The sequence below is a fragment of the Chionomys nivalis genome, chromosome 1 (genome assembly GCF_950005125.1).
Source record: "Chionomys nivalis chromosome 1, mChiNiv1.1, whole genome shotgun sequence".
Classification (NCBI taxonomy): Eukaryota; Metazoa; Chordata; class Mammalia; order Rodentia; family Cricetidae; genus Chionomys; species Chionomys nivalis.
Window position 1 is genome coordinate 179,712,892 of NC_080086.1, and position 22,523 is coordinate 179,735,414.

The following is a 22,523-nucleotide window of genomic DNA, read 5'->3' on the forward strand; positions in this document are numbered from 1 at the left end:
GTAGCAGCTTGATGGGGAGACGGGCTGCTAATATGATTTACCAGTCTACAGTCATGCACAATACGTGTGAATAAATACAGGGGTCTCACAGAGTCAACCCTGGCCTTTCCTTTTCTTTTATTTTTGCTTTAAAAGAGATATCTCAAGAAAATGAAGTGAGTGATGCATGCCCTTACAGGAGCTGAATGAACCACAAAAGGAAAAAAGGAGCTTTTTTTTTTTTTCTTTTGGTTAAAGTGGTAGGCTGCTATCATGTATTTCTGTAGAGAAAAAAATATATAAAATATACAGTTGCTGCTTTATTCCTGAGTAGAACCAGAGCAAGGAGTAAAATGTAAACACCATTTCCTGGGCTCCAGCCAGGCTGCGCCCTTCTTGTATATTTCTGAAAGGAAAGCAGGTGGTCACATAAGTTACCTTATAAAATTAGCTTCTCAGAATGAAAAAGGCATTTCCTAACATCTTGGCTCCTCTGCATATTCACCCTCTCAGAGCCCCCCCCCCCCCTTTGTTTCATGCAAAGGCTTCCTTTGCTTTGACTTGGTAGGGCAAGTGAAGCTAACCCAATTTTGAGTCTTCTCAAGATGAAAAAGAAAGGGGAGGACCCACTGTATTTTCACCCCTTAGAAAAGATTTGTATTAACTCCAGCATCAAAATATCAAACTGCAAGAAGTTTCTGTGTGGCGGCTTTGTTGGGGAGGGACGAGGGGTCCAGTTTCATCACAGGCAGGAAAGCTGCAGTGGAGTGGGGTGGTGTTGTCCCTAGCCTGCTCCTAGTGGAAGCGAGGTTGAGCCCTGAGCCCTAAGCCACTGTTCTCCCTAATCATTTCCTCAACTTAGCCACAGTTATTCTCCCGGCAACCTTGATTGAAATCAGAAACGCACATTCTGAACTGGTGGGATAATGTTTCCTAGAAGCCTTTGCCTCTGGATTGAGATATTTGACTTAAAGTCAGATGACAAGGAAGCAGCTTAAACACTTCCCTTAGCTGCCGTCCCGCTCACCTTTATTTCTATAGTTGCATTTAGATTATGTTATTCTCAAATTCATGCTCTCTGAATTTGTAATTTGGGTATTATGTTAGAAACCTTAGATTAATAATGTCCGTGTTCTCCTAAGTATTCTTTTCGTTCTAGCATTAGCATAGAAATCATTCATACAAGATGGGAAATGAAATTAAAATCATTTGAAATGAGGATTTTTAAGAACATAGAAGTGTATGTTGAGTGGTTTTCTGGGAGTGTTTCATTTCTCTCAGACTTGTTCAACTCACCATATACCTGTATAGGCTAACGTATTGGCTGCTGCCTTGGACAAGCCTTTAAACGGTGTGTATTTTCTCTCCTCCAACAGAAAAGAGAAAATTTTTATCCCATACAAAGAAACTAGAATATCTAAAATTCTAATTCATTTTGACAGCATTTTAGGTTCCAAATTGTCTCTTGAGTATGGTGGCAACGGAGTAAGCGTTTTGGTCCTGTATGCTAATTCAATACTGTCAGTCATACCTGAGTGTTCAGCTACATCAAAACAGAAGCCACCAGGGCTAAGTACTAAGTGGAAATAAGTGAATGTAAAATTAATGTCAGAAATAAAAGGCTGTATGTATCCATAAAAGATTTTTGAGATCTCACATATCAGTTGAAGTACTACATCTACTAGCCATGGGTTTTATAAAAATTTATGAGTATAGGTATCTGAATCTTATAAAACTTTTTAATATATTTTGACATGTGCTTAAGAGGAAACAAATTTCTGTTAGGAAAGAACAGTAACTATTTAAGTCTCAGTCTAGTCTGAAATGTAAAACTTGGAATTCAGTAATCTGGTCATAACTTAGTAAATCGGCTCATTTTAATTTGCTTATCACATTTTATGCATGCAGCTTCAATAGAGTAACAAGTTCATAGAAACAAATGAAATGTGTGACTAACTCATTTTTTTACTTGTACTTAACCTATGATTTCTTGCTCTGTTAAATTGTCTTGCCGTTAAATTGTCAATAAGTACAAGCCTGGATGGATTTAAAACTTGCAGAACTTAAGATTTACAGAAGTTAGATTTTATTGCCTGTTAATAATATGGAGAAAAAGAATATTTAAGATTTTTTTTTAGCATCTGTGTTTGGATTCCTTAAAACAGATACAAATATGGTGTGTCACTACGTTTAGATATACAAGCAGCACACAGAAATCTCTCTCAAAACACTCCTTTCATTTTGTAAACGCCATATTGATGTATATATTTCTGTTACCTCAGTGAGCGGCAGCATTAGTATATCATTACCAACACTGGGCTCTATCATGGAATCATTGAACCCCTTAAAATGTCACAGTTAATATCAGATGCCTTTTGGAAAATAGGAGACCAAACCATTCTTTTATGATTTTTTTTCTGATCATTGTATATTATATTGTACAGAAACAGGAAATTGCCTCCAAAGAATTTCAGTTTTTTGCCTTAACAGGGTTGTAATAAATGGAAAAATTGTAAAGCCACCAAAAAATTTGTAAAGCAATGCAGACCTTCATAATCTGGGTAATGACGTATGCTTTGTGATTCTTACTGCACAAGAATTCCGTCTCGACAAGGCTCCTTCCTGTGATCTGAGTAAATCTTGATTTAAGTACTGTTAAAACATCTTGGCAACTGCCTCATAACTGATTTATACAAAAGGATGATCAGGGATCACCATTTAGTAAACTGTGGGTACTTTTTGCCATCCTTCAAAATGTTATTTCTAGGCATTGACATCATGACTTATGTTCTAAAACTCCTACTGTCTGAATTTTTCATAGCATGAAGACCAATAGGAAATTTCCCTTTGAAAATGATTTACCTGGTGTGTGTGTGTGTGTGTGTGTGTGTGTGTGTGTGTGTGTGTGTGTGTTTTCCCCCCGCAGCTTGGCCATCCATTCAGTCCCACAATATGTATTTAGTGCCCATTGTTACTTACAAATTGCAAAGCAATCCGCTAGGCTGCAAAGTGCAAAAACACAGTTTCCCATGAATATGTTACAGCTAAACACTGTAATGCTAATTCGTGTAAAGAACAGCCTGGGTCAGCTCAGCAGATATGTCACCATAACGTACAATTCTGTTAACAGGAAATTATAGCATTATTGACTTCAAGTGCTGATCTGTGGTCATTTCAGAGTGCTTCATTACCCTCTCATTACTGGATCTGTTAAATGAATACTGCAGAGATTGTTTTCTTTTTCTGTCCCCCTCCCCTCCACCCCGTCCTTCTCTCCAGCAATGGTACAGCAATTCCATGAAAGTCATTTGTGTGTGGCTGGCTGACAGACTAGACCTCCAGCTTCACATTTACCAACTGAAGACGCTCATCAAGATTGTGAAGGTAAAGGAGAAGTGTTGAAATTTAAATTGTCCACCAAAAGCTGTAAAGAACAGTGGTAAGTTACCATCCCACCGAAAGAGGGAAGACAAGGTTGCTGTAACTGAGTGGTGGATGTAAGTACTTATAGTGCCTGACAATGTACATCATTCTCCCTAGCATGTGTATTTCAGTGCGCTTGGTCCATAATGATTTCACATTCATCGGAATAAAAATAAAGTGCATTCCTCATGTTTATTGGGGCCATGTATTAATCATGGGGACTTTTGCACTTTCCAATGAAATTAGGAGAATGTGTGATTTTACCATGCCCTATTAAGACATTACACACTGTCACTGCCTGACTCTTTTTGAAGATCTGCCTCTCCTTATATGTAAAAGATGGCCATTTTGAGTGTTAGAGAGGTTAACACCAATCTTACATGCATTCAACAGAACACGTGGACTGTCACCTATAGGTACTAGCCTATATATGTTGTCTTTAACGAGTAGGGTTTTAAAATAATACATCTATTCAACATAATTCTTTCACTTTGTAAATTTTAGTGGAGGCCAAAATTTACTTCGAGATTAACTTGTCTTAAAATTGAAACACTATTTTAGTATTATAGCTAAAAACAAACTGATAATCAAGGGTTTTTCATATAGAAGACCTATATATCCATTTTAGCTCTGTTTATTAGTGATGCCTATGTAGATGTAATATGTAATGTGTCATGGATGTATGATCACACACACAGTGCTTCTCAGGGTGCCATTTTGACCTAAAACTCTTAGTCCGCTGAGGATTTGCCAGAACTAAAGGTCTTTTGGTAACAGCCTAGACCTGTGGAATCAGGAACTTGTGATCAGACTAGATTCATAGATCCCAGAAGACTAATTCTATACTGAAGTTTGCAAAGTACCACTGAGTTACAGCTTTAAAAGAAGTTTCAAGGCACATTAAAAATTTGCCACCATTCTTTTGGTTCCTACAGTCTACTTCAAATACAAATTACTTTGTACTACTGACCCACAGTTACCACAAATCATTATCCCACCTGAATTCTGTGCCAAAATCAGATCTGGACTATTTGGATCAAAGGTAGAATGTGAACTATGTTATAAGCATAGTAATATGATCAGTAATCAATATCAAGTAAAGTTATTGTCACCCATGACACTTTCATATTCCAGCCACATATTTCATTAACAAAACATCCCCAGTTCCTCTTAGCAGGTGTTACTTATTTACAAAGAGCTAAGTGCACACCGTGACACGTGCAGATGTGGCTTGCTTCACCATCATTTCTTCCTTGTTTTATGAATGTAACTTGGACACTTCCAACTGGTTGGTTTTGCATAAAAGACAATCAGAATTCTGTGTTTATCTTACATATGCATATATCTGTTGATGCCACAGCCCATACTGTTACTTAAATGGGGCCAAGCAGCCATACTTCAAGCTTCTGTTTGTCATGTTCAGGATGCCAACCATCAATTGATGGATAGCTAATATCTTTGTTTGGGGAATTAAAATGTTCATTTTTTTTTACTTGTTCATCGTTTGTTTCTTCAAAGTTATTTCTTTTCTCATGGTAATACATCTTAATAGGTAAAGAGAATGTACCATTTTCAGCTGATTGAGATGTAGTTGACAAAAATGTCTAAAATCAAAGTGTACAACATAAGGATAGTTAATAACATATACATAAAATTTTCTGAGAGAAGACATCTTATCAGTGACTACTTTAATATGAAAGAACAGTTAATAACTTTGTAAGTATCACAGCAGCATTTTCATTGCGCTCTAAGCCAATGTTATGTCAGGATGATTGCCATTCGTGGCTATAAATAATGAAAACTAATATGTGTAGTTAAGTTTCATAAATGTTTGATTTTTTTTTTTTTACTTTTTTTCTGCACTTGAGATCAAATCTAGGACCGCATTTGTGCTAGGCAAGGACTCAGTAACTGAGTTGTATTTCCAATTCATTTCTTGTATTGCTTATTTTGAGACACTGTCTCACTAAGTTGCCGAGGGTGACTTCAGACTCTGTCACCCAGGCAGATCTTGAATACCTAGGGATCATCATATCTCAGCTTCCCAAATACCAGGGATGACAGGTCTATGCCACCAGCCCCAGCTCATATTTAGCTCTCCACAAGCTCAAGCAAAGCTTTCCTGGCTTACACATTGAACCAGGCCTTGTGATTTTATTCAACAATTAAAGTTATTATTTCCATGATGAAGAGCAAGGCAAGGTAATGATTTAGCATTCTAACCAGTTCCCTACTTTGAATAACAATGAATTTAAACCAATTTCATACATTGATTCATCAGTTCCTTGGAAGTGATGTTGGTTTTGTTCATAATAGTGGGTTTTGCTTAGAATAATCATTGCTCAACTCATTTCTAAAGAAGGACTAAGCAACATGCATGTAGAATTGTGAAGGCTGCTAAGTGGCCCTTCTCTCCAGATCATTTGGATTTGGCCTGCGGGTGACAACACATCCCTGTGTCCTAACCAGGATGCAGTCAACTTGACTAGACTCAGCTGTCCTTCCTCTCCTTGTTCCTCACAGGCAATGCCAGTATTCTAGCCCCAGGGAGATCTGAAAGTGATATATACAAAAGTCAACTGTGTCCCCTTTCACAATTGGTTCATTTGTTATAAATAAATAAATAAATAAATAAATAAATAAATAAATCCCAGTAAGACTGACATAAAAACACTGAAATTATGTGTGAAGATTTAACATCAGAATGATTTCTCTGAGATGGGGAAAAGTAAAATCTCCAAATGATCGAAATGGCTATTGATTTATGCTCTCTCTACTGGCATTAAAACATTTTAAAGCAATTAATATCAATCGGTGGCTTGTTTTGCCAGGAGAAAGGAAACAGGTAGCTCCCTGTGGCCAGTCCTTGTCTTAAGAGCTAACCGAGCCAGTGAGGAAGCCTGAGAAAGTCCAGGGTTGGCAACATGTTGTGAGTTAGAGCTTTCAAGGTCCTGCACTGCACCTCATCTCCTGGTTGTTACCTTTTAACAGAATAAAGAAATGGTCTTCACCATATCGAAATTAGAAAACCTTTGGCTCTTCACGTCCTCAATTTAATTCTGCCAGGGCTAATTTGCTAATACTTAAACTATGTCCAAAGGAAAGTATTCCAATAAAACCAGAAAGGCAAGCATAGAAGCTTAGTAAGCAATTGTCTGTGGCACAATGCAGTGTGGCGGTCATCTGTAAGTGAATAGTTCGTTGTGTGCTTAATGCAATTTTGGTCTAATTAAAAAGACAACAGTTGGCTCTAACATTAATGTTTTTGTTAATAATGCCATATCTATTAGTTACCTCAGTTTCTAGGCAACATTCATATTTCAGAGATACTTCTCTGGTTTCAAATATGCTCTCTTAGTGGTACTTAGTGGTACTTATGAATCAGAGGTCAGTTTATGACCACATCGCAGTAAGAGAATATGAGGGTGGAAGATTGTGTGTGCCTTAAAAAAAATAAAAAACCCTACTGAAATAAATTTCAACAACTCCAACTTAAAAGCGGAAATAGATTTAATCATCTAAGAAAACACACTCTCTGAATCTGCATCATTACTTGCTGTGGAGACACTGACCCCTGATGTTGTGCAGCGATTCTCAGGCTTTAACTTAATTTTATACATTGGTGTGGGTTTTTCTTTAAACGTGGATTTGTTTCTGTCAGGCGATCAGATCAGTAAGATTTCATTGCCCTCCACCCTTATTGTTTACTTATCACTTCTGAAACGAGATGACATCCCAGGCACAAATCAGGGAAAGTGGGCAGAAGGGTAAACTGACACCACTCCGGAGCTTCCACTACCTTGTGGTACTACTGCTTTTCCTGGAAAACTGTGGGAAGTGGCCAAGTGTGCTGAATGAGGGGATAAATATGCACTTCCTGACCCAGGTGAATTTTGCACTAAGTGCGTTTAGTGCAAATGCTTGAGTCCTCTGGGATTTTCTGAGTGTTCCGATGGGAGTGTTTGGACCATGTATGCTGTTAGGCTGTAATTCATCAAGAGAATGCTCCTCTTTTGTATTTACAGTCATATGATATTGAACAATGAGATACAATATCCCTTCTGATTTGGCTTTCTTTCATCTGTTAAGTATATATAAAAAATTGGCTGCTAGTAACCACTTAGAACAATGACATCAACCGAAACATTGAAGTCTGTTCCTGGTCCAAATCTAACAAGTAGCAGAATTGTAAAAGATGTTTATCATTAAAAATGCATTTCAAAATTCCTTAGCATGGGTAATCTTTATGAGTTCTTGGTTTCTCCATTTAAATAACTAGACTCTTTTCTCTCACTTTCAAAATCAATACTTCTGTTACTATTATTAATATAACAGTCTTCTTGAGTCATAAAAATGTGTGAAAATAATCAGACTTTAAATGTAGGTGAAGTGCTATAGATTGCACATCTTTCCTACAGGAAGAAAATTGGAAGAATCACTATAGATTGGCCAATGAGATGGTTTTAAAAAAAAAGGTTCTTTCTCTCCAGCCTGACAATCTGCATTGATTCCCCAAGTTCCATAGTAGGAAAACTAACTCCAACTAGTTTTCCTCTGATATATGCACACGTGCACACAGATATGCACACACATGAAACAAATGCATGTAATTTTAATTTTTTAAAAAAAGAATCACCATAGAAAGAAATGATAACATTAAATTCTATTTTGTATGCAGTCTGTAGGTCATTGTTCTAACGTGTAATATAGCAACTTATTATTTTGCCAAAAATGTATCAGTGCTCATTTTACCTCCTAATTATTGAAGCTTTTTCTCAGAATTATGGAACTCACTGTTCTATGAGCATTTCAAAGAAAAAAGGTAAAAAACCTTATAGGCATTTTATATACATATAATATATTATTTATACATAATATAATGCATATATAATAAAAATTTCCAGTAACATAATGCAAATAAATGCAGTTTGTAATTCATAGTGTATAAAATGTGAACTTCTTTTACTCATATTATGATAATTTTATCCTCCAAGCACCTGCCCCCCCAAACTAATGTTTGATAAAATTAAGTATGCTTTTCAGTATAAAAGGAAAATTGAAAACCTAAGAAGTCCTTCCTATTAAAAATGCACACGAGCATATCATGTTATCTTTGTTACAGACTATTCCGCACTAAACCCTGTGCAATTAGTAATGTTTGGAGAAGGAGGATTAATTTGTCACCTGGTAGTCACAACATTTTGATCTGTCCATAAGGACTGTAGCTTGAGGAGCACTATCCAAAGTCACTCATCCTGTCTCCTCCCCAGAAACACACTAGCGAGATGATTGACGTGGGCACCCACAGTTGGAATCCATTAGTGGATTTCTCCCATATTTCGAGTACACAAACGTATGTCTGCACATATAGGCATGTATGTATGTGCACACGTCTAATCAAAGCAAATACTCTGTTTTTCTTCTAGAAAACCTATAGGGATTTCCGATTGCAAGGTGTGTTGGAGGGGACACTGAACAGTAAGACGTACGACACTCTGCACAGACGTTTAACTGTGGAGGAGGCCACAGCCTCTGTTTCAGAAGGAGGAGGACTTCAGGGCATCACCATGAAAGACAGTGATGAAGAAGAAGAAGGCTGATGGCGCACAGTTCCATAGACTGAAGGCCTTAGCATTGTTTTGTGCACCTTGTCCTTGTAATTGTACTTTCTGTCTTGACCAAATAAAAATGCTCAGCTTTTTTTAGAAAGTGAACTTGGAGATAAAGAGAGAAATGCCAAGTATTTTTTTGAAAGAAAACCATATTCATATGTATAGCTTGACCTAAAATTGGCTTTGCTCGTGACTGGGACTTGAAGTTCTTCTGTCTTTTAATGTTGCTTTCTTTCTTTGTTGCTGTTAGTATATTTGACTTTCCTTTTTAACAGTCCTAACAAAATAATGTCCTGTGTGTCATATGAGATTCCTGTCTCCTACGAAACGACATTGTGAAAAGCCATCCCTGGTCACAGCAACAGCTCTATTGTACCTCTGTCAAAATAGTGTGCCTCCTGGGTTATAATTTAGGTACAATGTTTGTTCTGTAGTTAATTTTCCAGTGTTGTGATAGGTACAAAGCTTTAGCCTTGGTTTTCATAACTCTGAATTTGTCTGCCGTTGTAATCCTGGACTTCAAAGAGTGCCATGCCCAAATAGAGCATAGACTGTCCCCAGGCTTATGTCCTGTTACTTTCTGAACGTTCTTTCATGTATACGACGTTACTAGTTGTGCTCCATCAACATCCCGTACTCTGCTTCTAAGTGTAACTGCTTGCAGGCAATAAAGATCCATTCGGTCATAGCAACTTCTAGGTTTCATTAAACTTAAATAGATTAAGTGCAGTAAAAGATGTTTGCAGTATCTCAAACATCCTCTTCTCTGGCTCTGTGTTTTTGTTTTATTCTGTGATGTTTCGTTTTCAAACAAATAAGCAAAAGTTACAGACATCATACTCTGTACCTGGTAGGCCTACAATCTGATAGAAGAATTGTTTCAAGAGCACACATTCACAGCAAAGAAAATGTTAAGTACCTAGTCAACTACTGTGTATTAATAACAATCGATAGCTAGTAGTATTAGTAACAACACTAATTTTAATTAACAACTGGCATTACGGGTAATAATTCAGTGTTTTCTTGATATCATTTTAAAGGATATAGTGTTATAATTTGTAATTTCCCTCCATCTTTATTTTGGGGCTTTCCTAATACACACTGGCATACTATGCTACTGGGCACACTCACAACTAATGTTTTATTTGATGTGGGATTTTGATTCCAAACTGGCCTGGAAGTCTAAGGTTCCCATCACGCTCCTCCCTAGGCCTCCTAAGTAGCTGTAGGCATATACCAACCATACCTAACTATACTGACAAATAACTTCTTTAGTGTCGAAATGAAAATGCTACTGAGTTTATGAACAGTTATGTGAAACATACCAGAAATGCCTTGAACTAACAAATGTCATGTCTCATAAATGGTGGCTAGGGTGATCAGAATGGCCCACAAACATCTGCTTTATCCACAATTATCACATAGCAACACTTGGTCCTGATGTTTAGGTCCTAACAGTAAGATGACATGATACAGGTGAATGAAGACAGCTTCCTCCCTTTTCCTAGATGAAAGAATAAGTAAGGACTGGCTGTTTTGAAAGTAATTTGTCCACAGATACTTTCCCTCCTTTTCTCCACCATCAGTGCCCTTTGCCATAAGTCCTAAGTACCCTGTCATGTGACCCTTGACTCCCCAATGGCACCTTCAAGCACAAAATTGCTCTCTACCTGGAAACAAGTGTGCGCATGCACATGTGTGTACTTACACATAGGGAGTTGCACCCTTGGCCTTAGGCATCCTAATGGCATACTTCTGCTGACCTACTCCAGAACCCCCATTTGCAGTGAACTCTCCATTTTCTTGGTAGCCTTGGTATCAGTATAATTGACTCAAGTTGTTCTAAAATGCCCTGATGACCCGATCCTCTTAATTCTACCAGAACTCTTTAAAACAGTTACTTTGTGTGCAAAGAAAAGGTCTAGTTGGCAGAACTCCCAAGCAAGGGGAGAAACAAGTGAAGTAGGGACAGCATTAGGGCAGACATGAGCTGTTTCAGCCTTGTCTATGGTACCTCAGTCTTGGGTTTTCTACAGAGGGCGACACTTTTTACTCCTTTTTAAATGCTTCGTTCCCTCCTTCCTACCCATTTTGCCCACAGCTAGGACAACAGCAAACCAAGCTATGGACCTGCTCACGTTTTCGCCAGTTCCAGTCACACTGACCTTTGAGTCACAAAACAGTGTGGAAGATGTATTTTTTTCTGTTTTTTTTTTATTATAGATTTCTGCCTCCTCCCCGCCACCACCTCCCATTTCCCTCCCCCAATCAACTCCCCCTCCCTCAGCAGCCCGAAGAGCAGTCAGGGTTCCCTGCCCTGTGGGAAGACCAAGGATCTCCCACCTCCTTCCAGGTCTAGTAAGGTGAGCATCCAAACAGCCTGGGCTCCCACAAAGCCAGTATGTGCAGTAGGATCAAAACCCAGTGCCATTGTTTTTGACTTCTCAGCAGCCCTCATTGTCTGCTATGTTCAGCGAGTCCGGTTTTATCCCATGATTTTTTTTAGACCCAGTCCAGCTGGCCTTGGTGAGTTCTCCATAGACCATCCCCATTGTCTCAGTGTGTGGGTGCACCCCTGGCGGTCCTGAATTCCTTGCTCCTGCTCTCTCTCCTTCTGCTCCTCATTTGGGCCTTGGGATTTCAGTCCGGTGCTCCAATGTGGGTCTCTGTCTCTGTCTCCTTTCATCGCCTGATGAAGGTTAATATCCAGGAGGATAACTATATGTTTTTCTTTGGGTTCACCTTATTTAGCTGAAGTCGACCAATGAAATCAAATAGAAGACCCGGACTTTAACCCACAAACCTATGAACACCTGATTTTTGATAAAGGAGCTAAAAGTATACAATGGAAGAAAGAAAGCATCTTCAACAAATGGTGCTGGCAGAACTGGTTGTCAACCTGTAGAAGAATGAAAATAGATCCATATCTATCACCATGCACAAAACTCAAGTCCAAATGGATTAAAGACCTCAATGTCAGTCTGAACACATTGAAGCTGATAGAAGAGAAAGTGGGAAGTACTCTAAAACATATGGGCACAGGAGACCACTTCCTACATATAACCCCAGCAGCACAGACATTAAGGGCAACATTGAATAAATGGGACCTCCTGAAACTGAGAAGCTTTTGTAAAGCAAAGGACACTGTCACTAAGACAAAAAGGCAACCCACTGACTGGGAGAAGATCTCCACCAACTCCGCAACAGACAAAGGTCTGATCTCCAAAATATATAAAGAACTCAAGAAACTAGACGTGAAAATGCTAATTAACCCAATTAAAAAATGGGGCACTGAACTGAACAGAGAATTCTCAACAGAAGAAGTTCAAATGGCCAAAAGACACTTAAAGTCATGCTCAATCTCCTTAGCGATCAGGGAAATGCAAATCAAAACAACTTTGAGATACCACCTTATACCTGTCAGAATGGCTAAAATAAAAAACACCAATGATAGCCTTTGCTGGAGAGGATGTGAAGTAAGGGGTACACACATCCATTGCTGGTGGGAATGCAAACTTGTGCAACCACTATGGAAATCAGTGTGGCGGTTTCTCAGGAAATTTGGGATCAACCTACCCCAGGACCCAGTAATACCACTCTTGGGAATATACTCAAGAGATGCCCTATCATGCAACAAAAGTATATGCTCAACTATGTTCATAGCAGCATTGTTTGTAATAGCCAGAACCTGGAAACAACCTAGATGCCCCTCAATGGAAGAATGGATGCAGAAAGTATGGAATATATACATATTAGAGTACTACTCAGCAGTAAAAAACAATGACTTCTTGAATTTTGCATGCAAATGGACGGAAATAGAAAACACTATCCTGAGTGAGGTAAGCCAGACCCAAAAAGAGGAACATGGGATGTACTCACTCATAATGGGTTTCTAGCCATAAATAAAGGACATTGAGCCTATAATTCGTGGAAAACGTATTTTAAAGAAGTAATGGAAAAAGAAGAAAAAAAATGCTTCAGTGACTTTTGCCCAGAAATTCTCTTTAACCTAATGAAAATTTTCTTGAAATGCCTTAATTGTTCATTGATGTAGGGGGATCCTTGTGTTGGACACCCAAGCAGCTATTAAAGCAAAATCGGTTTTAGATGGTATTATTCTTTGGAAAGTACTTTAAGGAGGAAAAACGAAGAGTTTAAAAACCTAACAAGCCTTATAAATCTTTTGAAGTGGGATCGCTCCTCGTGAATGTATTTAGGGAAGAGTAGAACGATGCTCAGGGCGTTTGGGTGTGTAAGTGAGCGCAATCAGAGAGAAGTTATGAACCCATCCGAAAAAAAAAAAAAAAGGTGTTCAAACGTTTATTGAAGAAAGATCATAACGACGTCATGCTCCGACAGGAAACAGTGCCACACAGCCCTGAGTAAACCTCTGTGAGTCACTGGCTGTTGGGTAGTCGGTGCATTCACGTGAATTCCCTTTAGCCAGTTCTCATTGTCCCTGGCTCAGAAGAAGAGATTTCCTGCTAGTTTTCTAATGCCCCGTGCAAAGGGGTTTTGCCCCCCCCATTACGCCCTCCCGGGTCACGTGACCTGGAGCGGTCCTCCTTCGCACGCACTCGATGACCCCCACCCCCACCCCAGTACCCGGGTTTACCGCTCCTTCCAGGTTCCTGGGACAGCAAAAAGCCCACAAAGTCGTTTCCTTCACATGTTTTACTTTCCAAAAGCGGCGCTGGGGCGAGCGAGCGAACGCTTGCGGGGACCCCAGGCTACCACAGTAACTGTGGCAGAGGGCACTTGGAAGTCACCGCCCCAGCTTTCCTTACCCCATGGCCCAGAATCTGGGGAAAGTGCCTTATTGAGGAGAGGATGAGAGGAGGACCTTAGTCCGCTTTATTTCTTAGTCTTAACACAGAAAATGGAAACTTGCCAATCACGGTTCTCGAAGGGAAGTCACAGATCTGTGATCCTGGGAGGCGCTCAGCAGGTCTTGCGCTCCCGAGAGACTCGCAGCGACTCCAAGCAGACACCTCTCCACCTACTCCAGAACTTTTGGATGAAGGCAGATTTCCTGCCCCACCTCAGTGTTAGGCTATCCCTAGGCTATCCATACTGTTAGCTGAAGATAGAATGTGGATTTGCTTAAACTAATCCTTCGAATATTGAAGGAAGCAGAGGCCATTCAGACAGGACCATTGCAGACTTTGAGAGTGGGGTTCACAAGTCACAAAAGTCTGTCAAGCATGGGTTTTACAATACTCGGTGACTTTCAGGGAGAATGTGCGGTTACACCTAGAGTCCCTGAAGTACTTACGGTGTATGCTTGTGGTCCTGGCAGACTCTGAAGGAGCAGAAGTTGAGGCCCAGCCCTAACTACTTAGCAAAACCCTGTCTCTGAATAGAAAATGAAAGAGTGATGAGGTATAACGTACATCTCAGTGTCAGAGCATTATCTTAGCGTGTTTGAAGCCCTGGGTTCGATCCTTTATAAGGTATAGAAAGGTTCCATCTGCCTGTCAGTGTCCTCCTGCTCATCCGCACCCCCCCTCGTGTTGTGTCCTCTTTCCCGCCCCCACACAGGGTCTCACTACTGTAACTTTGACTACCCTGGAACTCACTCTGTCGGCCAGACTGACCTTGAGCTCACAGAAATCAGCTTGCCTCTGCCACCCAAGAGCTGGGATTAAGGATTTACTAATTTAAAGGACTATGAAAAAGTTGACCTGGCAGTAACATATCCCCCTGCAAAAAGCCCAGCTTTTCAGTCTGAAAAAAATCAGTCTGAACTGAATACAGTGGACAACACCTTTTCCTCATATCTGAGTCCTGTTTCGGGCACTTAATAAGGAAGATTATTCTAAGGATTAGAATCATGTTATACAGTTCTGGTTGTTATTAACTAGTTCTTAGTGGAGTGATGGATTAAAAAAGTGGTGGGAATCTATCATGGACCAGCAGGCACCACCAGTTTCACAAGTCATTCTCTCTGAGGCTGGCACAGGTTCCCTTTGGCTCACATTCAGCTCTGAATCTTCAGCCCCACACCTGTGATGTTTGTGGACCGGCTAGGATTGTCTTGTTGCAGCTTTGTAAAGGGGACAGGAGGGGGAAAGGTCAGGCACTGCCACAGCAGCCCCTGAAGCTGAGGCTGTTGAGGGAGACAACTGGAGACAGTCTGGATCTTTGTGGGAATGGTGGTAAGTGCGGAGAAGAATGATCCAGTCAGTTTCGTGCCAGACAATAAACGGGAAACCCCAGCTTGTGGACAACGCAGTTAAATTCAGAAGGCAAATGGGGCTGGGGAAAGGTACGTTAATATTTTGTAAGTGCAAGGAGGCATTCTGAATCCTAAAATAAGGCTGCAACAGAAGCAACCATTTGCAAACTGAGAAGCAACAGGAGAGAGAGAGACAGACAGACAGAAAGACAGACAGAGATCCTCTGCAGTATTCACCACCAACACACACACTGTGGACCAAGGCACAGTGCAAACATAGAAACACTGGAAGAACAACAGGTAGTGTCAGGGCGAGCCAGCATCTAGCCCCAATGGATTGCTAAACAAAATATTCCAGGACTGAGGAAAACTCAAACACCATTGAGGCCCAGCACAGAGCAGAGGGTATACCCTCTAAGAATCTTTTTGCCCTGGTGAGGCTGGAGCACAAACAGTGAGTGGTCCTGGGGATGCAGACTCACCAAAGAGAAAAGAGAGTTTGGGGCTAGGGCTGTTTAACCTATGGGTTGTTCCCCAACCCATGGGTTGTTCCCCAACCCAGCCATGACTTTAAAAAAAAAAAAAAAAAGATTTATTTATTTATTATGTATACAGTGCAGGCCCAAAGAGGGCACCAGGCCTCATTACAGATGGCTGTGAGCTACCATGTGGTTGCTGGGAATTGAAACTCAGGACCTTTAGAAGAGCAAGCAAAGGTCTTAACTACTGAGCCATCTCTCCAGCCCCCAGCCATGACTTTTTAAGAAGTCAACCTATAACTTTCTGAATCCCAGAACTGGGGACTGAACACCTTGATGCCTTTAGTCTCCCTGTACTTTGCAGCTTTACAATGAAAGGTCTTGTATTTGTGTATTTATTTGTGAGTAACAGAAGGATAGTATCAACAACAACAACAAAAGTGTTTTAGACTTGTCTCCAATTTCAATCTACATTGTAAGCCCCCAGATCAGGGATTCTCACTACCAAGAGGAAATGGAGAGTTATTCCAACTGAATAGTTGATCTCGAACACCCTCAGACACAACAGCTATTCCTCCCAAAGTGCAGCCTGCCCTATTTGTTTACAGAGTCCATAAACATAGATGCCACCAATACACTCCTGTGTAAAAATTAAAAGTGATGCATCAAGCTATTTTAGTTAGCATCCATTCACATGGAATCTGGTGTGTCTTTTAGCACTAGCCCCTCCACCCCTTGTCCCACTCTCTTGGGTACAACTAAAAGAAAGAAAAATTGTTGTAATCCCAAAGTTTATTTTTCTGTGCATGTCTTTTGAAAGGCATTAGACAATGCTGTGTCATTTCTGGAGAGTGTGGTAGAGAAAGAAGGGAAAGTTGTATTAAAGAGTATCATATAAAAAGTTTTTTTTTAAAAAAAAAACAGTGTGCATATATCTCAAAAAGTAGAAAGTAAAACAGGGAGTATCCAGGTGAATCCTATAAGAACAGGCTTTAGTTATGTCCTCCTAGCTGGAGCTGTGAGTAATTTTTTTGAGCTGCTTCAAAGTTAATGTATGGAAGAAGTTCATTCATTGTCATTCATTCAAACACTATAGGTTTGTTGCTGTTACCCTGTGGGATTACAGGGTGTGTTCTTTCATAAAAGAGAGTAGTCGAGGAAAGTTGATTGACTTCAGAAATGTGTAACTGCTTCATAAGAAGTGAAATCTGCTGGAACCAAATTGGCATCTTTTTTAAAAAGGCTTTTGTGAACAGTTAATTCCTCAGTCTGCAGAATAGTGTACCCTGGGGACTACAGAGCTGGATGCAGGAGAGGAGGCCCCCAAGGACAAGAAAAGTCCTTGAGATGGTCAAATAGAATTTAGAAATGCAAACCTTGCATTTGTTTTTGACATTTCCATTTATTTAACCGAAAATCTGCCATCGAGATGCAGGGTTATTTTAAAGTCCATTTATCTGAACAATTTAGAAAAGTTTCTAACTTTTAAAGCAGTGTGGTGTCTTTTCATACATAGGTTCATCTCTGTTTAAGTTTTTTTCTCAATCTTCCTGTCATTCAGGGATGAAAAAGACTTTCCAATGTAGTCCCATTTTACAGGGGAAACGTTCAAGGTAAAGGAAAACCACTAATCTCCATTCTGAACCAGGAGTTCACTGTGTTCTATGTGGCCTGACCCAAGCAGGAACACTTAGGGTAGGACTCCAAAGAGGGATATGTATGTGTTTGCACACACATGTGTGCATGTGTGTGCGTCCCAAGGGTTCAAGACAAATTGGTGTTCTGGATATTTATGAAGAACGTTCTTAAAAGGAAATGTTACTTTTATCTGTCCTGGATAATGGAAGAGTCTAAGCTTCTAAGAGGAGAAAGAGTCTATTCTGGTAAAGTAGAAGCCCAGGAAGGCAAAAAAAAATTTGGTGGTTTTTCAGACAAAATTCCCAGTCCTACAATTTTAACCAAAATTTTGGAAATTAAAATCACTGACAACTCTTCTTGGATTGGATGCTAAAGAAAGCTGCCAATTCTGTAGACGGATTTTTCAGAGAAAAGCAAAGCAGTGAAATACAGGAGACAGGGAAGAGAGAAGGAAACCAACTTTTAGGGCCCTAGGATCACATCTCCCACATCTAAACACAGAGAGAGGGAAACTCAATACTTCAGCCAAGGCTATGTGGTCTTGCGGATGGACCCCAGACACAGTTGGAAGGCATAGGGCAGTGCCTTCCTCTCTGAAATACAGGGATACTGGGATCCCACCACCTCTGGTCCAGCTTTTCCTTTCAGATATTCCATGGAGAACCATTAAGAAGGTGCCACAATAGGGCGCTGAATCTTAACTTCCCAACGGCCTCTAAGTCAAACACACACACACACACACACACACACACACACACACAGAGAGAGAGAGAGAGAGAGAGAGAGAGAGAGAGAGAGAGAGAGAGAGAGGATGGGGAAATGGGGAAATTATGAAGCCGGTGTGTTTTGTAGCTGCCCTGCTCCTCACTGGTTCTCTATCCTGTATTCAACTTAAGTCTGAGCCCTTTTGACAGTTGGTTCTCTTGGCAGGAGTTGAGATATTCATTTACTTCAGGTAACGATAAATCAGAACTTTCTATTCATATTAAAGGCTAACTATGCTGCTTAAAATAAAACATCAGCCAAATAAAATGACACTGGGTCCCTAGGAATGAAAAGACTCCAATTATTACCGCTCTCTTTGCCTTTTGTACGAAATAAATGCTCTTAATTGAAAGAAGAAAAAAAAAGTCTTTTGCAGTTGAGAAATGTAGACCAGCGCTGTGAAAGGCAATTTCTCTTCCTCTACTCTCTCTTATTTCCTCTCCTTCGGCAGTGGTGTGAAAGTTCAGCTACTCTGCGTCTGAGTAAAGAGCTCTAAGATGGAAAAACGTGCCAACACCGGGAACACATCCAGGTCCGCGGTGCGAAAATAAAATATGTGCCGTTGAATTATTATTTTTGTCCTTTAGGTTTACATCTACGCCCTTGTATTATGTAAATTTCTGAGAAGCTGTGAATCACAGGGTTAGGGAGAGCCCCCCCCCCCCCCCCTTACGCACACAGACACACTCTCCTCCTTCACTAGCTACACAGGAACCGACCTCATTCAGTCTTTGAATGATTCACACAGCCTTGCCCGGTTCTCCAGCTTTTTTCTCTACAGGCACTTCCCTTCCACTCTTGACCCAGACAGCTTCTGAAGCTGCTGCCCTGTAGCTTCATGGGGGCTGACCGCCAGGCCCGCACAGGCTTTCGTGATGTCAAGCTGCCAGCCCCCACCCCCCAGGTCACCGAGAGCCCACAACAAGTTGCTGGAGGTTCTAGGTGTTTCCAGGACCCTGGTCCTCTGTGAGACTAGTGGCCAGAATTAACCAGTAGGAGTTAAGAAAGATTTCTAGAAAATCAACGGGAAAACTTCTAAATCAATTCAGACTAAGAGTGTAAAATTTTTTGCTTGTTTGTTTTGAGGTTTTTCAAACTGGATCTCTGTAGGCCAGGCTGACCTCGAGCTTACAGTGATCCTCCTGCCTCGGGCTCTCTAAACTCGGGGTTACAGGCAACAAACATGTCTATCCAGTAAGAAGGCAACAACCCAAATTGATATTCGAAAATGCAGCAAGAGACCTTGATAAATGGTCAAGCTTCTTTCTTCTAGGGATTTCCCTAGAGTGGGTGATGTTAAGGGTTATGTTAAACAAACCCACTCCTTAGGAGGGTGGGGAGAGCCAAGATGGTTTATCAAAGAGCACCCACCGCTTTGCAGTGAAAGAGCTAGAACCCGGCTCCTTCTGCCCCTGAGGGCTGTGGAAGACAGCTGGAGGTGGCCACGGGAAGAAGTCTGGTACCACTGCCATCTCGGTTCAGTGTTACTGGAAGTCTGGGGTCTGGCCGAGGGAAATCAGGACTCAGAAAGACAAACTGAAGCGTATCACTTAAATAGTAAGGTGTAAAAGAGATCTCTTGTTAGGAAAATTTCTCTCCTTGTCGCTGAAACGGTAAGGACCAAAGTCAGGCTAATTACTTCTAACCACCAACCAACCGGTTTCAAAGTAAGGAATCTCCAGGAACTCAGACAAGAGTGGAGAGAACACACACACACACACATACACACACTTCTGTAAGATGTTTCCAGGATATACTGAGAAGTGCTACAGGTACTTTGAAATAGTTTAAGAAATTGACCTACAAAACTAATAATAATAACAAAAACAACAGCAAATCTTAAATCTTTCGTTCCTCCTGAGGCCTGCCCTACAGCCAGGTCTGTTTCCGTCCACCTGACCTGTAGATTGACCCTTCACTTACACCCGGAGTCGTCAAAGCCTGGCTATTAATGAGCGTCCTGTTCAAAAACTTTTCAGACTACTTCTCCGTCAACTGTTTCTTGGTCTCGTAAATACAACCCCGCGCCCCCTCCCGAAACTTACAAGCCTCCCCTTCCTTCTTCGTCTTTTGCTTGCGGAGCGGGGAGGGAGGAGCAGATTGAGCCGGGGAGGGGCTGTAGGGCCAGAGATGGTCCTGAGGCCAGAGTTCGGGACCAGATCGGCCGCAGTCACGCTGGCCTGACCGAAGGTGGGGGCCGTGCCCTGGGGAGGCGCCGCGGCTGTTCAGAGCTGGGCGGGACACGCAAGGTGCTGCGGGCGAGCGGGAAGGTCTGGCAGCCGCCGCTGGAGACTCGGCCCCAGCTCTCCAGCCCCCACCAAAGTCCCAGCTTCTGAGCAGCTGCAGCAGCTCCACCTCTCTCAGCCCTGGAGACGTCGTTTTAGCTGATTTTGTAAGCGAGAACTAAGCAAAGAGTACGGACAGGGACGAAATTTCAGCTTTCGAATTTTACTTGGGGCTGGGCTCTGGCAACTGAAGCGTAACCGAGGCAGAACGCCTCTATCCTCTACCTCAAGCTACTGGGAACACAGGTTCCCTGGGCAACCGGGGCCCGGGGCTTCCAGGCTGAATGCAGGCGGACGGAGGCTGAAACAGCCAGGGGCTGCGGGTCAGCTCAGGGCGTTCCCGGGCCCAAGCGGCTGTGGACGGGAATCCAGGAGGTAACTGAATTCGTAAAAGGCTCTAGAGATTTCTGGCTCACGGATGTTGATTTGCCTATATTGCTTCTCTATTGCTATAACCTCATCCTTCACTCTGTTATTTCAATTTCTATTATCGCCTTTCATTTCACGGAATCACTTCTGGAAAAAAAATGGTTGAACTTAACAACGAAACTGCTTTAAAACCCTGGCCAAAATCAAGGAAGAGTCGCGCTTTATGTTGAATATGGTTTTTATTAGCCACTAAAGGACTTTTTAGGAATTATCTGGTAACTTCTGCGCAATGCTAATCAATTGCATGAACCAGCTTTTCTATCATTGTAGACACGCTGTCCGTGTGGAAGGAAAAATTACTTTAGGCACGTCCTTTTGTACGTGTTTGCCTCTCAACTTTCAGTGGCACCGTTGCAAATTACAAGCAAAACGGCTGGTTTTGATTGCTTGACTTTTAAGCTGTTCCGCGGAAAAGTTGAACTCCTTGTTTGTGAACTTCTTTTTCCACCGAGTCTAGGCCTGAGACGCACGCACACGTAGCCTCGCAGCCGAAAGGGACACGCCTCACAGGCCTGTAAGAACGGGTGAGAGAAATCCCAGTATTAGGGTAGGGGTAGAGACATCGGCCAGCCCTAGAGGCGGTTGCCGGGGCTACCTGCCGCCTTTTTGAACACCCCTAAGTTAGACCGTTCCACTTCCCTTTACAAATTGATTTAATATGCAAATGTTGCTTTGAGAGGAATAATATCATTGAATTTAAGGAAAATCCTAATATAAAAGAAATAGTAACAACTGAGGTCTAAAGACAATAACAAACTGTTCTCAAACTCCCCCAACGCGGGGACGGAGGGGGGGGGGACTCTTCAGAGTCCTAACTGGTGACAGGGTACACAAAATTGTCAAGGATTCTTTTTTAACACAATATTTGTATTCATTGTATGAGAATTTATTGCAATGTAATTTGACATTCACCCCCCAGTCCTCTCCGCCGGTACCCACCTCAAGAGTTCGGCATCATTCACCAAATCAACTAAAAGCAATCTAGAAACCTTAAATCTGAAGCCGTTTTCCTCATGCTTGCTAATGAGCTACAAAGTGAGTCCTACTGTGTATCCCATCCTTAGTCTGAAGTATTCAAAAGGGCTTTCTTTGAACCAAGCAGACCTTGTTTGTGTCCAACCCCAACACCACCTCTCTATCGCACAGCAGAAGAAACAGCAAAACACCCATGCCTGACAAAGACTGTAGAGGAATGTAGGGATGCCTTTTCTCTTGTAGAAGCGACCTGTGTCGCTGGTGGTGTTATTTTATTAGACGGGAAACAGTGTGGATGCACCCAAACATACAGGATGCCACAATGATTATAACAGTAGTAAGGAACACTGACTGTTAGCGGCAGAGGGTTGCAAGTCAGGGGTGCTTGTTGGGTCTGAGAGCCCTAAAAATATAGGTAGTGGCAAACCAATGTCCTTGGCTGAAGATCTGCTATGTTACCACGTTTCCCAATTCATTTTTCAATTAAAGAAAAACTCAGTATTTTGTGAGTTATTAAGGAAATAGTAAAAAATTACAGAACAATTCATAGCTATCTCCTATTTTTTTTTTAAATTTTAGATGGCAATAATCTTTACCCTAAAACTACCAGCTTATGACAGGGGGGCAAGTAAAAAGTTTGATGGATATTATACAAGTTTTTAAGAATTATAAAGGACAAAGTTAAGACAACACTGGAATAGAAGGTTAGATTTCCACAGAAAATGTAACTTTCAGTTGTTATGTAGTAGGAAAATTTTTC

General features: G+C 41.2%; 1 protein-coding gene across 8 annotated transcripts in view; it reads left to right on the forward strand.

Moving 5' to 3' along the window:
• Cadps2 (calcium dependent secretion activator 2) overlaps positions 1-9,762 on the forward strand; it is a 529,236-nt gene extending 519,474 nt beyond the window's left edge. For all 8 annotated transcript variants that reach the window (XM_057791365.1, XM_057791395.1, XM_057791386.1 and 5 more), the window contains 2 exons: positions 3,259-3,363; positions 8,829-9,762. In XM_057791365.1, coding sequence (XP_057647348.1) covers positions 3,259-3,363; positions 8,829-9,002 — 279 coding nt within the window. In that variant the 3' untranslated portion in view covers positions 9,003-9,762. The remainder of the gene's footprint in view (positions 1-3,258; positions 3,364-8,828) is intronic.
• The last annotated feature ends 12,761 nt before the right edge of the window (positions 9,763-22,523 follow it).